The 17,283-nt window shown below is 35.4% G+C and overlaps 1 protein-coding gene and 1 pseudogene across 1 annotated transcript; one reads left to right on the plus strand and one right to left on the minus strand.

The window, feature by feature from the left end:
• Positions 1–12,027: 12,027 nt before the first annotated feature.
• LOC113507711 lies at positions 12,028–14,243 on the plus strand. The gene is made up of 4 exons (XM_026890649.1): positions 12,028–12,253; positions 12,549–12,681; positions 13,597–13,711; positions 13,857–14,243. The coding sequence occupies exons 1-4, from the start codon at positions 12,204–12,206 to the stop codon at positions 14,189–14,191; spliced, it is 633 nt and encodes a 210-aa protein (XP_026746450.1). The 5' UTR covers positions 12,028–12,203; the 3' UTR covers positions 14,192–14,243.
• A 370-nt stretch (positions 14,244–14,613) lies between these two features.
• LOC113507710 lies at positions 14,614–15,807 on the minus strand (annotated as a pseudogene).
• Positions 15,808–17,283: the final 1,476 nt, after the last annotated feature.

Here is a 17,283-nt window from a genome sequence, read left to right on the forward strand (position 1 = left end):
GAGCTAAGAACGTCTGGGGGCTTAACTTTGCTGTATTCAGGTAAAGAATGTGAGGAAGATGTACGCGAACACGGTGTTGGGCTCCTCCTTTCTAATGCAGCGAAGACTAGCCTCCTGGACTGGAAACCAATCTCGGACCGGATCATGTACGCCCGATTCAACTCAAGAGCCCGGAAAATCTCAATTGTGCAGTGCTACGCCCCAACCAATGCAGCAATAGAAGAAACCAAGGACGACTTCTACAATGCCCTCAACACCACCCTGAGCAAAATAAAGAAACAAGACATCGTCATAATCGCGCCTAGGGGTATTTTACGTCGGATACATGAACTGGGCTCCTTTTGTAAGACGACTAAAAAATCACCGTGTATAATACGATATCCCAAAAGGAAGTGGACAAGTGCTAATTGCAACGACTATAGTATAACAAATTAAACACTGTACACCGTATAAGTATTTAATGGATTCAAGTATAATTTTTATTAAGATATTGCGGACATGTATATAGAAATAAAATGTATAAAATATATGTTTTATATTGTATAAATTAATTTGTGTAGAATATTGTATTTATTATGATATACTATATTTATTCCAGTTTCAAAAACATAAATATACCATAATATAATAATAATAATAATATTGTATGTAAATACGTAAATAATGCATAAAATAATAATAATATTGTAAAAAACGTGTAAATTCAAAAAGTTTCACACTTAGTACCTCAAGGTTTATCAAAATCTTGAAACGGTAAATAACAGGGATATTAGTATAGAAGCAATCAAATATTTTTAAATTAGTATTTGAACAAGCGTGAATCTTAATAACACTAAAGGCGTGTAGTACGTCTATGCGTTCAGTCTTTTTTTGTTGGTAACTTTTTGAGACACAGACTTGAGTTGATGATAATACAATCCATGCCCTCGCGTTCCCTAAGGAATATCTTGCCGTTTTGATACCAGCAAAATTTATAATTATTGATCTTACAATACGTGCGTCCTTCACAAAATAACTGGCGTAAGCTGCGGGGCTAATGTTCGGCAACATAAATTGGAATAATAGGACCGCTTACTCCAATATGACTAGTGTTCAACTTCTCCGCCAAAGGTAAACCCTTATTAAAGGATCTGGTTGCTTGGAGTACCTGATTTTTAAGGGGCACGGTTTGGAATTCTACAACTATTGGTCTGTTTGTAACTTTCTTGCCCGGTAAGCGGTAGACGCTGCGTAGATCCGATGTTTTAACCGGTGTTTGTATGACATTGCAAGTTTGCACCACCAGAGAGGTTAGGTCGCCTGCGGTTTCTTTTTCACTGCAGGGCACATTCCTTATTTCGATCGTGGAAGGGCGAGAACTATTTTGCAAGTCAGAGACTTTTCTTTCCAACTCTAGAATATAATTACGCTGTTTAAACCTCTCTTCTTCCATCTTTAAAATAGTCTGCCGCATCTTCTCATACCCCTTACTCATAAAAGTTAATGACTTATCCAGCTCAATGTTAGTTTTTTGTATTTGTTCCGTTTTCAACTTAACTTCGGCGATGTCAGCTGTGAGTCGTTTATACTGGTTCATTATTTTCTCCTCAAAAGATTTCAATTCATTTCCTGGCGAAAAATCCGGTCTATAACGCTTATTCCTCGAAGTAGCGTTACTACGCTCCGCCTCATAACAGCTGGGTATATACGTCTCCGGGGTACTCAATACTCAATCATTTATTGCATTCCATATGTTACAGAGATGGTAGAAAATAAATAGCAGTTCAATATGGACCCTGTTGGGCACGCAAAAAATATAGGAGAGAGGAAAAGGGCAGAATAGCAATTCAGAAAAATTAATATTGCCATAAATAATAATAGTATAATATTAATAATAGTTGTTACTTTTATTATGGTTTGTTTAGGCAGGGTGATTTAAATTTACGATTGTTTTATCATCCAGAAACTCCTTTACAATATAATATGCCTTTAATACAAGGAATCTTTTTAATTTATTAATAAATATGCTTATTTTAGTTTCTTGTCTAATTTCATTTGGCAGTTTATTATAGATTTGAATGGACATAATTAGGGGGCTAGTTGAGTGTGATGGTATCTGTAAAATTATTTTGATGTGATTCAAATTTTCAATTGATCTACCCTCAAAGATTAAAATAGATACTTTTTAACAGAACTTCCGGTATGAAATATTATTATGTCGGTTATTTAAATATTAGTAAAATATTAAATATTAATTACAAATCATCAAAATAATAATTTAAAGTGTTAGTAGTAATTTTAAAATGTAACTTATTTTAACGGATGTTGTTATTAGTTGTCAATTGACTTAGACGGTACAGTATAAAAGCGATGGACGGTGCGTCGCCAGCCAGTTGAGCTTCGACTACGGAACGGACTACTTCTCTTCAAAGTTAAGTCTCTTGTTTTATTATTAATTGATTATGATATGATGACGATGTGTTTTTTATGTATTATACAATACAATTATTATGTTTTATGTACATTATGTGTTATGTATAAAAGTAGGAATGGCAATATCACTTATGTAGTTGTCTATTCCCCTTGCCTTGTTATAATTAAAATATACAGTTATCATGTTTCATGAAAAATAGACCTTGAGATTACAACTATATTTACATTTAGTAAACAGTAAATTGCAGAAATAAAATAAATTTAGATACATATTTGTTTCCTAATTATTCTCCTAATTATTTCATTTTCCCTGTAGTAAAATTCATTAGTCAAATGTCAAAATTACATCATGAGTAAAACAGTCAAAACAAAGCTTATATTGCTGTCCTGGCCTCTCATCACTAACGTGGTCTGTAGCATTTTCTGACATCAGAAGTGGGATACCTCCTTCGCCTCTCATAGTTAATTCATTTTATTATATTTTTAGGATGGATTCTGAAGTGATTACCAATCTTCTGAAAGCAATCCGGGATGCTGTATCTACAACCCAACAAAAGATGATGACATCGCTCTGCCACTATTTGACCCTGACAAGAATGATTGCGGAGCCAAGAGTTGGAGTGACAGCATTGAAGCTCTCCGTGCCGATTTGAAGTGGAGCAGTATCAAGACGGCAGCTAAAGCTGGTAAGTCTCTCAGAGGTTCCGCTGTAACTTGGTTCGAGTCTTGGGAACCATCAGAAGGTAGATCTTGGGAAAAGTTTTCTACGGACATTATCGATGCCTATCCGAAAGAAAACTTATCCGAGAGACTTAGCAAGCAGTTTTACATACATCAGATTCTGCTGATTCTTATGGGGAGTACGCTAGAGAAAAAATAAGACTGTATCGAAATACAAAAATTTCTTTCACCGATGAACAACTCATTGAATTAGTTTGCGGTGGGATAACTGATGTTGACGTTAGGATGGCCTCACTCAATAGCGGCGTCACTACAACTGCTGCCCTTATATCTCTCCTCTCAATTTATGCCAAATCCAAAAAGAGACCGTTAGAAAGTAGTGATTCAGGTCCTTCGGGAATTAAAGTACCCAAACTTTCTGGTGAAAAGAAGTGTTTCACTTGTAATAAAGCTGGCCATGTACAGTCATTTTGCCCTAAAAATAGGCAAACATCTGTTCACAGCTCCACTACTTTCCAAGCCCCACAATCATCTAGACCTAATGATCCTCGTACAATAATATGTACATATTGTAAAAAGATAGGTCACACTGAATCGGTGTGCTATCATAAGCAAAGAGCCGAGTCAAATAATTCTTCATCCATTACCATAGTACCAAATAAGGCAGTTAATTTTTTAGAAAGACCGAACTAAACTTAACTCGTGTCATAGTTAATGGAGTACCAATTGATTCATTAATAGACACAGGAGCCAATTGTAGTTTAATAAAAGAATCAGTAGCAAGACGCTTGGGATGCCATTTCTCACCAACGTCAATTTATTTAAACGGAATAGGATCAAATAAAATTTATGTTTTTGCTATCATTACCGTGCTTGTCCAATTCCAAGAAGTTTGTTTAGAATTAGATATACATGTTGTCAGGGATAATGATTTTCAATATAATTTACTTATAGGCAGAAACGCTGTTCAGTACCCAGACGTGCAGATTGTTACAGATTCATTAGGTAGTCAATTGTTTAGGAAGCCAGTTCAAACCAAGACGGAAGTAAATGTACTTACTGATATATCAGAATTAAATGAATTAACTTCAAAAATTGAGCATCTTGATTTAGAACTGCAAGAAAAAGTAAGAAAAATTTTCATAAATATCCTTCCGTCTTGGATGAGACTAGTACAGTAAAGACCGGTGAATTAAAATTGCGATTAGTTAAGAATGAAATCATATATTATCGCCCTTATCGTCTGGCACCGATTGAGAGGGAGAAGGTAAATGAGATAGTTCAAGAACTTTTAAAACAAAACATCATCCGGGAAAATGATTCTCCTTTTGCAAACCCAGTTATTTTAGTCAAAAAGAAGGATGGAAGTGATAGGCTCTGTATAGATTATAGAGCATTAAACAAAAGGCTAGGTAGAGCTAAATATTTCATTTCTATCGACATGAAAAACGGATTTTACCAAATTCCAGTAGCTTCTGATTCTATAAAATACACTGCTTTCGTGACTCCGACGGCCATTACGAATTTTTGAAAATGCCCTTTGGCATCTGTAATGGACCGTCTGTTTTTCAAAGGGCAATCACGAAGGCCGTTCAACACTTAAAGTTTCTACTAGTCTATATCGATGACATTCTCATTCCATTTTCAACGATAGATGAGGGTCTGTGTTATTTAAACGAAACTGTTCAAGCACTGTCCCATGCCGGGTTCACTATAAATATCAAAAATGTAAATTTTTCTCGAAAGCATAGAATATTTAGGTAGAGTTATTTCACGAGAAGGTGTTAGGCCAAGTGATACAAAGGTAGCTGATCTAGTAAACTCCCCTGTCCCTAGTAACGTAAAACAGGTACGCCAGTTTATGGGTCTTGCCAGTTATTTCCGCAAATTTATCCCAAATTTCGCTACTCGTACTGCTTCCATAACAAAACTGACTAAAAATAATGAAAAGTGGGAGTGGGGAGCCCAACAGGATGCGGCTAGAGATTATGTTATAAAACATTTATCTTCTAAACCCTTATTAACTGTGTTTGATCCTAAGTTTCAAACGGAACTTTATACAGACGCTAGCTCTCTAGGTTATGGTGCAATTCTTGTACAAAAAATAAATAATAATAAGAAAGTAATAGCCTACTTCAGCAGACGTACATGACCTGCAGAATCTAAATACTGTTCGTATGATTTAGAGACTTTGGCAATTTTTAATGCATTAAAACATTTTAGGGTATACCTTCTGGGTATTAAATTCAAAATTTTTACAGATTGTAATTCTATTAAAGCTACAATGAATAAGAAAGATTTAACTCCCCGTGTTGCCCGATGGTGGACCTTTTTACAAGACTTTGATTTTGAAATAGTATATAAAAAAGGTAAATACATAGGCCACGTTGATTTTCTTAGCCGTAATCCTGTTGAGAACCCCAGTCCTCTTAAATCTAATAATAATGAGACTCAAAGTGAAACTAAGGTTGTTAATTTAATTGAAGAACCACAGTCTTGGTTAGAAATTGCACAACAAAACGACCCAGAAACTCAAAATCTGATTTCTCAAGTTGTATCCGGTGAACTAGATGAAAATCGATACTTCTTACATAATCATTTGTTATTTTATAAGGTCAGACCCAATCAATCAAAGCTGTATGTTCCTAAAGGCACAAGATTTAGACTTTTAAGACTTTTTCACGACGAGAACTGTCATGTAGGATTTGACAAAACTTTCAAAAAACTTTCTGAATATTTTTGGTTTCCTCGCATGTCCGCTTTCATTAGAAAATACTTAAAACACTGCTTAATATGTATCGAACGTAAAGGTCATTCAGGTCCCAAGCAAGGGTTTTTACATCCTATTAATAAAAGCCCATTCCTTTTCACACGATTCATATAGATGTACAGGTCCATTTACACTAACCAGCGAAGGTTTCAAATATATTCTACTTATAGTGGATGGATTTACAAAATTTTGCTTATTGAAACCTCTCAAAACTCTTAATGCCCAAGAACTTGTACCCATTATAGAGAAACCATTACTTTATTCGGAACTCCGTCAACAGTAATAACAGATAGGGGAACTAATTTCAGCTCCACCCAAATTCGTTCTTTATTTGATGAATTACATATTGAACACCATATGATTTCCACGGGTACACCAAGGGGTAATGGACAAGTGGAACGGTATGTTAGTACTGTTATCGACATGTTAAATACTACATGTAATGGCTCGTCAGACTGGCCAAGCGGGTTGTGGAAAGTACAGCAGTCAATTAATACCACTGTCCAGAAATCTACCGGTTTCACACCAATCCGTTTGCTCATTGGTTGTAATGCTAATATTCCGTCTATCCAAGCTCATCTAAATGATATTATTATTTCCGAAAATAACTTTGATGTAAGGGCGGACCGCGAACTAGCTTATCAGCGTTTATGTTCAGAGGCCGATAAATTCAAAAACCGTTTTGATGTTGTAGGCGAGATAACAAGGTTTTTAATGTTGGTGACACCGTATATGTAAACCAAGACCATAGGCGTCGTGATAAGCTAAGTCCCAGGTTCAAGGGTCCTTACGAAATAATTGGCATTCTACCACATGATAGGTATTCTCTTAGAGGAGTAGGTAACCTAAGGAACATAACCATAGCTAAAGATAAATTGAGATTATGGCCAGGTGTATGGGTTGACGAAATAATGTTTAAAATTATAAAGATTTAATTTAAAATTGTATTTGTGTCATATTGTGATTATAATTAATGATTTGTTAAGAACAATGTATATTTGATCATGTTTCTGTTTTCCTTCAACACCACATGTTATGATGAATGTGAAATTGGAACTGCTGAAGTTAGTTGTTTATTCTAGCCTGTCTCATGCGCAGCAGGTGTGGGGCTAGATTAATGTCTAAAACAACTGACCGTTGTTATTTCGTCATCTTAATGTGAAAAGATCGACGGTAACAATGTAAAAAAATGTATTAGACTAAGTATTATGTATGTTGATCATTAAATGTAAGGTAATTTGTACTTCGAGAACGAAGTACATGTCAGTATGGCCGTGATGGTATCTGTAAAATTATTTTGATGTGATTCAAATTTTCAATTGATCTACCCTCAAAGATTAAAATAGATACTTTTTAACAGAACTTCCGGTATGAAATATTATTATGTCGGTTATTTAAATATTAGTAAAATATTAAATATTAATTACAAATCATCAAAATAATAATTTAAAGTGTTAGTAGTAATTTTAAAATGTAACTTATTTTAACGGATGTTGTTATTAGTTGTCAATTGACTTAGACGGTACAGTATAAAAGCGATGGACGGTGCGTCGCCAGCCAGTTGAGCTTCGACTACGGAACGGACTACTTCTCTTCAAAGTTAAGTCTCTTGTTTTATTATTAATTGATTATGATATGATGACGATGTGTTTTTTATGTATTATACAATACAATTATTATGTTTTATGTACATTATGTGTTATGTATAAAAGTAGGAATGGCAATATCACTTATGTAGTTGTCTATTCCCCTTGCCTTGTTATAATTAAAATATACAGTTATCATGTTTCATGAAAAATAGACCTTGAGATTACAACTATATTTACATTTAGTAAACAGTAAATTGCAGAAATAAAATAAATTTAGATACATATTTGTTTCCTATTATTCTCCTAATTATTTCATTTTCCCTGTAGTAAAATTCATTAGTCAAATGTCAAAATTACATCATGAGTAAAACAGTCAAAACAAAGTTTATATTGCTGTCCTGGCCTCTCATCACTAACGTGGTCTGTAGTATTTTCTGACACATGCAGTTTTTTTCTAGGTAACGAGGTTTGTAATGTTAGTAATATTGCTTGGTGGTCAGTAAGCGATGAATTCGTAATATAAGTTTTTGATGGTAATTTAGACTTTATAAATATGTCATCTAAGCATGAACCACTTTGGTGTGTAGGGTAATCATGAGCTGGCCATAGTCCATGGAATGTACAGATATTGAGGTGGTTATGCGCAATGAGTGTTAATTTTCCTAGAAACAATGTTTATGTTTATGTCGCTAAAAGTATGATATTATTATAAGACGAAAGCTGTTCTAAGATTATACTAAGCGAGTTTAAAAAAGTATCAACATTTTGAGATGGTGGCCTATATATAGCCAATGCTACTATGTTTAGGTTAATTCTAATCAAGAGGCTATTTAAGCCTTGGAATAAGGGTTATTCTACTGCTACTTTTAGGGTATTTTTAATATATATAACCAGGCCATCATTTTGATTGACATTTATCGCGGTTTTATACCATAGTATAACCATCTAGCAATGGCAAATTATCTATTTGTTTTGATAACCAACATTCTGTAAGTACTATGATGTCACAGCTTATATCAAGGTTCTGTAAAAGAACTTCAAACCCACTAAAATTTCGGCTAATACTACGAATATTCTGAGTTAGGAAAGTTAGTAGTTTTTCACCAGTAGGAATATTCTTTTTGCAGTTTTCGACATTGTAGATTATTGCTTCAGATACGGAAAAATGATCAATTTCGCTTAAGAGATTATCTATCATTTCGTTAAGATGTAAATAAGTTAGTACAAAAAGAAAAGTTAAATGTAGTGTTTAAGTGCTACTTACAAGTAAAATAATCGGCGCTCTTAGGCGCCTTCATAATCTATCGTGTGTATATAATTGTCTTCTGCATATTTGCGTGCTGGGCAGTTCTCATCGCCAGTAGGGTGGTCACATTTACGCTTGAATCGCTTGCAGGTTGCACATTGGGCAGGAGCGGATTTGTTGTTGCATTCTTTAAAAGAATGTCCCATCTCCCCACAGTGGTTGCAAGTAGGGTTTGTTTCGCGGCAAAACTTGGCTGCATGACCAAACTGTTGGCCAGTTAAAGCATCTGGTCACTATTGTAAAGTCTCTTACTGGGCACGACGTCCAATTATAAAAATACGGCCTTGATTAATCAGCATTTTTCTAATGCTAGCTGGAACTTCAATAATGTAGTTACAGGTAGGACGATCTTTCTTACCCGACTTGTGGCTCAATCTTACATCACTTAGAAATGACGCACGCGTAGTATTCAGCAATTTTTCAGAGAAGTTTTGTTCAAAAATGCACTCCATTACCTCCGATTCAGTAAGGGCTACCGGGACACCAACGACTGCGATACGAGGACGGCGCTTTAAGGGTTCTTCGACTTTGAGGCCTGAAGAACCAATTTTTCTGAAGTTTTCAGCTTCTCTATGTCGCCTTTGCTGTCCGCACTGATAATAACTCCTCCGTTTTTAATTTTCTTCAAACCACGGACTCGAAGTTTCAGCTCTCCAGGCGAGATAATTTTCTGGACAAGGGTCTTGGTGTCATCACTGCTCTGCGTCTTGTCATTTGGGTAAATAGCAAGAGAGCTGAGATTGGGCTGGGCGTACAAATTTGTCCTCTCCTTTTTTTACCATATTGGCATATGAAGTAGAACTTGACTGGCGTTCAGCTGCCTACAACCTGTCTTAGTTCTTGGAGGGAGTACGCGATGTCCTGTTCTCCTTGCAGTTGTCGTATAGTGACATGGGCCTGGATTGCCTTCTGCTTCAGGGACTGGTATAGTACCGCCATCTGAGATGTCCCATGAGAGACCTTACGGCATAGGTTGGTGACACGGAGTTTCTGGTCGTTATTGATTTTACCTTCTGCTACGATACCACAAACTTCCGACATAATGGAGTCGATAGAGGTCAACCATTTCTGGATCTCCGGCGTAGAAACGTATTCCACTTCAGGCTCAGTGGACGCTGGCGGCTCTGGTCTCCAAGAGTCTGGTGTTGTTCAGACGGCGAAGGCGTCGGCGGTGGACTACGCCGTAATAATTGGCTACGCCCAAAAGGGCTTATTCCTGGGTTAGACATACTAACACAGAAAACACTCTTTAGTACTTAATAAAAAGTGCTTCATCTTGTACAATGTATAAAGATGCATACACGCGACACACTTCATTTTTGCAGGTTTGGCAAAAAAAAAATATTACTAATTAATATTTGTAATTAAAAATGTCTCATTATAATCACAACAATAAGTACGTCCGCTTAGTCTCACAGCTCAAGCAAGATGGTGTTGGGGAACACTTTGTGCATTAATATGACACACATTTTGCTATACAAAGAATGTAAAGTCCTTACAGTGCGACAATTATTCATACTACACACTCTGTTGAAACAGCATACTGGCCTGGTTTATAATCCAATGCTATCCAGGGGGAAAAGACGATATGACCCAGTGGAGCGCCATCACCTAAGTCATAAAACTACTTTTGCGTAACGTTTCTTTTGCTATCTGGGTGGCTACCTATATAACAAAACTAATAAGGTGTTACAAATCACAAAAAATAAATGCAAAAAGAGGCTAGCTGACTGGCTACTAAATTTAAACTATACGGATACTGAAAACATGCTTATAACATAATAACCTAGACACACAATCACACACAAACACCCACACACACACACACACACACACACACACAAACACACACACACAAACATCACATTTACTAACATTCGTCTCGCATAATTAAACCTTTGTTCACGTTAACTGAAATAACTTTAATTGTCGGCGTAAATGTTTAAAAACCTTATCACTTTCTGTCAACGCGCCTAGTACATAAGTTACAAAATGAAAATGTAAAGGGGTGGGATCCTGTTGTCCTGAAATACAGGCTCGAGCCTAGCTTAGGCACCAGTCTCTCACAATATATACTTACCTAGATTATGTATACTGCCGAATCTGGCCAATGTAAAATATTTTTGTATATTGTGGTGAGAAATAAGTTATTATTATTATTATTTAAAAAGTTTGGGTACCTCTGACATTCGTCAATTAAGTAACTATTTACTGAAGTGGTATCATTAATAGATGTGTAGGAGTCACAAGAACTGTCACTGACAGAATAAAATGAGTCGTCAGACATCAAAGATATACTAAATAAAATATATATAAACAATAAATACTAATAATAGAATAAGAGGGAAACTACAACTAATTACTAAAATTAATTTCACTAAAATAAAATTGCGTAACCTGCCGGTCGACTGTTACAAAGATAATTTTAAAAACAAAAAATCAGAACGCATCCTTCACAGATTGACATTTGACAACTGTCACTGTCACTATCATAACTAATGTCAGCACTACGAAATAAAGGATTGATACAAGAAAAAATAATAAAATCAAAAGTCGGTAGACTGCAAAAGGAAAGTTAACACTGTCTAGAGAAAGATTAAACCAATATTTGCATTAAAAGAAACATAGCACTTTGTTATAGTGTAACAATTAAACTGGATGGTTAGAAAAGAGAGGAGTTCTATCACTTCTTTTGAACATTACGTTTGGGCTTTACCGACACCTACACAACCGGCGACGGACTTGGAATCTTCGCAGTAGCTTTGGGTGCAGACGGAGCCTCAGTTTGAAGTGACTTGCCATGCTCCCTACACAACACCATCACCTCTTCGTGACTAAACTCACGGCGACGGTTAACATCGGGGAGCTTGATGTGTATAGTGCCGTCCAACGTCCAAACATTGGTTACGCCGAACAGTACCCCTAGCACGAACATTTGTAAGTTTCGTATCGTTAACGTATCGAGTTGACGATACGATAACGGAATACAACTAAAGTAGGAAGCACGAAGCACTATCGTAATCGTATCGAGACCTCGATACGATTTCGATAGTGACGTCATACTAACGTAAGTAAGGAGGGACAACATTGAACGAAGGATCGTAAAATTGATTGAACGTTTCGTTCAAAAACTATAACGTATTTTGTTCGTAGTGATTTCACTGCCTTTAAAACTTTAAAACCATTTAAATATTAATGCTTTACAACGAACCATTAATAAAAGTTAATATTAATTTAAAATAAATGGTGTATTTAATTAATATAATACTGAAACTTGGTTTATTTTGAAACTGTGTTCCTAAACGAACGACATGACATTTTGTGCCGCGAAGCTCATTCAAGGACAACTTTGTTTTGAAGTGAAGTGAAGAACTCGTATTACTTTACATCTAAAAGTGTTAACGGGATTTACAATCGCAGTTACAAAACCACTGAAGTTTAGAAAATGAGAACCAGCCACCCACAATACACAATTATGGTGGAATTCATGGAAAAGTAAGTAAATTTCATTTAATATGTTATTGTAAACATACCAGTTGATAAATGATATTTTAATGGAAAATTTAAATATACATATTATTATGAATCAAAAGGTAGTGTATTTATACAATTGGGTCATAAAAAATGGTAAGCTAAATTGATAGTTCTTTAACAAATTTGAATCAAATTGAAATAAACTTCCATGGGGTATGTATTTAATTTATGATATTTATGTAGGTCTAAAATTAAGTGTATACCAGATAGAATGGGAGACAGTCGTTTAATTCTAAAATTATTTAAATTATTATAGGCATGGAGACTTGTCTAAACCCAGCGGAGGCCCTCGTGGTAGACACTATGTACAGCTAAAATGGAAGGAGCTTTCGGATATGCTCAATAGTGATGGCACAGGCGACTCTAGAACAGAGGAAAAGTGGCGAAAGGTATGTCTCAAATCTTTATCCATGGTTATAGTTTCATCTCACAAGTAGAAATTCATTGCATGCATTTTATGTTGGCGTTGGGCATCCTTCTCTATTATTGGTGTGGTGTTTTTTATTCATATTAAGGTTTGGAGTGATTTCAAAAACAACGTGAAACGAAAGTGGGCCAAAATAAATAGGTCAGCTCATGGTACAGGTGGTGGGCCTGCGCTTCAATTAACATTAACCGACTTAGAAACCAGGGTTATGAATATAATTGGGGTGCAGGCTGCTACTGGAATGCCCATACAAGAAGCTGGCTTCATACAGGTGTGATTAAGAATTTTTCTTTGTAACATTTAAAATGAGTTATTTTCAATTTTTGATGCACATAATTATACAGTCATAAGCAAAGATAATTATGTTTATTTAAATAGTTACTAAAATTATAGTTTTTACCTCAGACTGATATAAGTCAAGTGTTCAACTTTTGGATTGTGTACTCATCATATTGCTCATGACTGGACATATAGTATTTTCATAGAAATACAATAGCTTGGTAACCATTGAAGAATTATGTGAATATGATATTCTTAAACGGGACTGAATGTGGTCAAAAGTTTTCTCTATGAGAAGGACTACCTCTTATAAATCCCCAGAATAACAAAAAGGGTCACCACTTAAGCTCTTTTTTGTTAGTATAGTTACACTTAAAATTCTTTTGCAGTGGTGCATGACTTAATCTCATGCTTTTGTTTTTACCACATTATTTATTTGAATTATGATGCTTGTTAGTCTCTTGAAGTTTGATGTTATCTGCATTATTGATTATCCTCAAGAGCAGACTTTTGATAAAAAATAAACATAAGTAGTAGTTAGCACTGCTTTGAAACATATGATGTGTGTTCCCTAATGTATTTTTTTTATGAAAATTAGGTTGATGTTGAGGAGGAAGAGAGCTTGTCAGGTACTCATCTACAAGAAACAAACACAAAAACAAGTGAAGTTATTGTTGATGACATACCTATAAAACTAACACCCGTTGCTGACGGTTGGTATATTTTTAATTTAAATACTTTAGATTACCTTTTTGTGTTTGAAATAACTAGTACTAAATGAATTATAATTCAATCATTAAAACTAAAAACTAACACATTAAGTCGAGATAACTACCTAAATGCCCATCATTTTGCCAGATGCTTGGAATACTCCGGGAACAAGTAGCCAACGCTCAATCGCTCCACCTCCACCTCCCGCGCATCCACTACCACCTTCAATAGCTTCAATGGACACACATTGGAAGCCGCCGAAGAAAAAGAAGAAAGCCGACGATGAAATTTTAAAAGTATTTAAGGAGTGTGAGGGGTCCGCAAGGCAGTATGAAAGAGAGCGTGATCGAGTTGCGGAAGAATTAGAAAGAGAGAGGATTAGACAGCGTGATGTAGAGCTGCAGTTGCAAGCTAAATGGCTGGATTTTTTTAAAGAAGCTTTGAAGGTATTGGATGCATATTTGGCGAATAAAAGTGTATAAAATCGGACATTATTTGTTTCGCCAAATATGCAACTAATAGTAAGTTATTTGGTTAGGCTTATTGTTTTGTTTGTTTATTGTTATTAAGTTTTATTTGTGTATGTAGATAAAGATTAGCTTAATAAATAACTTAGACAATATATTATTTTAAGATCTTTTAATTATATTTCATAGAGAAATACTTTTTATTAAATAGTGGAATAGTATCTGGAAATTTTAATTTATCACAAAAGAAAAACCATTTCTACATTCAAAAACCATTTACTAAAACTTGGCTGCAAAACAGCTCTTTATGACCGTCAAAAATTCAAATTAAAATAACAGCACATGTACAGTCTCTTAGCGACGACACCGTTCTATAAAATACAATATAGAGCTTAAAAGTAACAACACGAAAATACAAATAAAAAACAATTAGCTAAGACTTAACACTCTGTGCAATGAGTTTAAAATTACAAATAAAGAAAAAAAATACAGACAGAGTTCTCATACAATTATTCTCTTATGACACATGGTAACACAAAACCTAGAAAAAAAATGGAACATTAAATTAATTATTAACAATGTGTAGTCTATTGATTCTATCCACTAATATTTGTCTTAGTGTTCTACCGCGAATCAAATCATCTCTAGAACCATGATCGCGAAGAGGTTCTTCTGAAGAAACTGCTGATATTCCTAATTCTAAAGAATCTATGACATCTTCTTCAGGATCGGGCACCATAAAATCTATCGCTAAGTTGTGTAGAACGCTACATGCCATAATTATAGTTGCACATCTTTCGGGGGTGTAGTGTAATGTCCGGTCCTTACAAAGGCATCTCCACCTATTTTTAAGTCTACCAAATGTATTTTCTATTACAACTCTGGCTTTCCCATGGATGGTATTATATTTTGCCTCTGGCGTACCTTCAGCAGCATCTGGGATTGTGTCATCATCCAAGGCCTCTGTGGATATCCAGAATCACCTGGAATTTTTTTTATTTAAAGAATAAGTTATTAAAAATCTATAAATTTTAATTACTGGAACTTGCCTGCTGCCCTAAGTATTTTGCAACATATCTTTTTCTAATTGGTTAATACATTTTTACCTACCTAAAAACCAAACTTGTTCATTATTTTTATTTATGTCCTGGATATATCTATTGGCTTGACTATTTTCCCAAATAAATGCGTCGTGGGTAGCACCTCCATATTTTGCATTAACACTAATAATTCGGCATTCACTGTCACATATCTGAAATGTAAAAATGTGGATGAAGATGCAACTGTACAACATAATTATTGTAATTAATTAATGTTAGGCCATCGGTGCTGAGTGAGGTATATTAAAATTTAATATCTCACCATTTGCACATTCAGTGAGTAGAAATGCTTTCTGCAATAAAATAAATGCTCAATGTCTCTTTTTGGAGTGAATATATGAAAATGAGACCCCATCTATGCATCCTATTACTCCAGGGATGCCAAATTTTGTATAAAATCTGTAAATAAAGGATTTTTTGTAATTTAATCTATTATTTAATTTCGCTATTCAATACAGTCCACTCAATTTGTGCAAACTTAGTTATTATAATTTGATTACTACTTACTTGTTTTTTATAATATTACGCTGCTCTAGGGTCGCAGGAAATTTTATAAAGTAATTTAATATTGAGGGGGTTACAAGGGCGTCAGTAACCTGTCTCACATATTTACTAACTGTGGTTTGCCCTAAACATTTAGCCATTCCTACTATTCTTTGGTAGGAGCCTGTAGCATAAAATGATAAAGCACACCAGTACCTAGAAATACAATAATAAATGAATATGTGTTTAAAAAATATTATATCCATTAAATTTGTAGAGCGCCCATAAAAATGTACCTATTGGTTAAAATTTTGGGTAAATTCAAGTATTTACTACACTTACTTTATGTTCCAGGCTGATCCTTTTACTTGGTCATAGACTAGATTTGACCCTTAATTCGCGACATAAATGCAAAAATGCTTCCTTACTGAGACGAAATCTATTTCTAAATTCTGTATCGCTTAGATATTGCACGTTAATATTGGCTATATTTTTTCTGAGGAGAGCTCTCCTCGAGATTTCTCTGAAATTACAATAGTACATTAATAAACCAACTTATTTTCTATTTATCTACATAAAGTATTGTAGTAGATGACTCCCTAGTTTCTCTTCGTACATTTCCACTTTCAACAATCAATCGCGCCGCAAGATAATGGTACAACGTGCTACGTCGATGGGTGCTTCTTGTTAATCTAAGCATTTTTCAGCAAAATTCGGTCACACAATCACTTAATTACTATTTAAATCTTCCAAGAAACTCTGACGAAAGTTTTGTCACTGTCAAATTTAAAGTGATAAACTTTCGTAAAACTCGCAAGCCAGCCTTCGACAATCACGATACGATACGTCAATTTATACCTTCGTGCTTCCTATCTCCATACAAACGACTCAAGGTTACGATAGTTACGTTACGAATACGATACGAAACTTACTTGACTTATGTTCGTGCTCACAAATTTAGTTCATATTACGCACACTAGAGGCGCTGTTTATGTTTCCATACAAAACGCTCACGTTAACGATACGAATACTTTTTCGCAAGATGTTCGTGCTAGGGGTACAGCTTACGGGCCGTTGTAAAAGCCACTTGTCTCTGACGAGTGAGGAACTCCGACAGCACAAAAGATGAGCCCTTCAGCTTGGTTTTGGACTTCCAAATCTCAGTTTTCACCGCAGGATCAGAAAACCGGAACAATATAGGCCGAGGCCGACCCTCAGAAGCTGCACCGAGTCTGTGACAAACGGTAAGGGAGGAGGATTGGAGATCCACCAGGCCCAGGTTGCATTGCATGATTGATAGCATGTATCTGTCACCTGCCCGTCTGGCTCACCTGCCCGTCTGGCTTCTCAGGGACACCACCAAGCAAGAAGAAACTTCTTCCTGTGCCGCATTTCGATTGAGTCAATGCCCTTGCTGACCTCCATTAGTTGCTGCTGAAGGACACTGAAGACGCTCCACACATGATCCTTGAAACTAGTGAAGTCTTTGTAGAGGTCACTTAAGTTAGCTCCAGGGGGTGATGC

This window comes from Trichoplusia ni, unplaced genomic scaffold, assembly GCF_003590095.1.
Source record: "Trichoplusia ni isolate ovarian cell line Hi5 unplaced genomic scaffold, tn1 tig00003098, whole genome shotgun sequence".
Taxonomy (NCBI): Eukaryota; Metazoa; Arthropoda; class Insecta; order Lepidoptera; family Noctuidae; genus Trichoplusia; species Trichoplusia ni.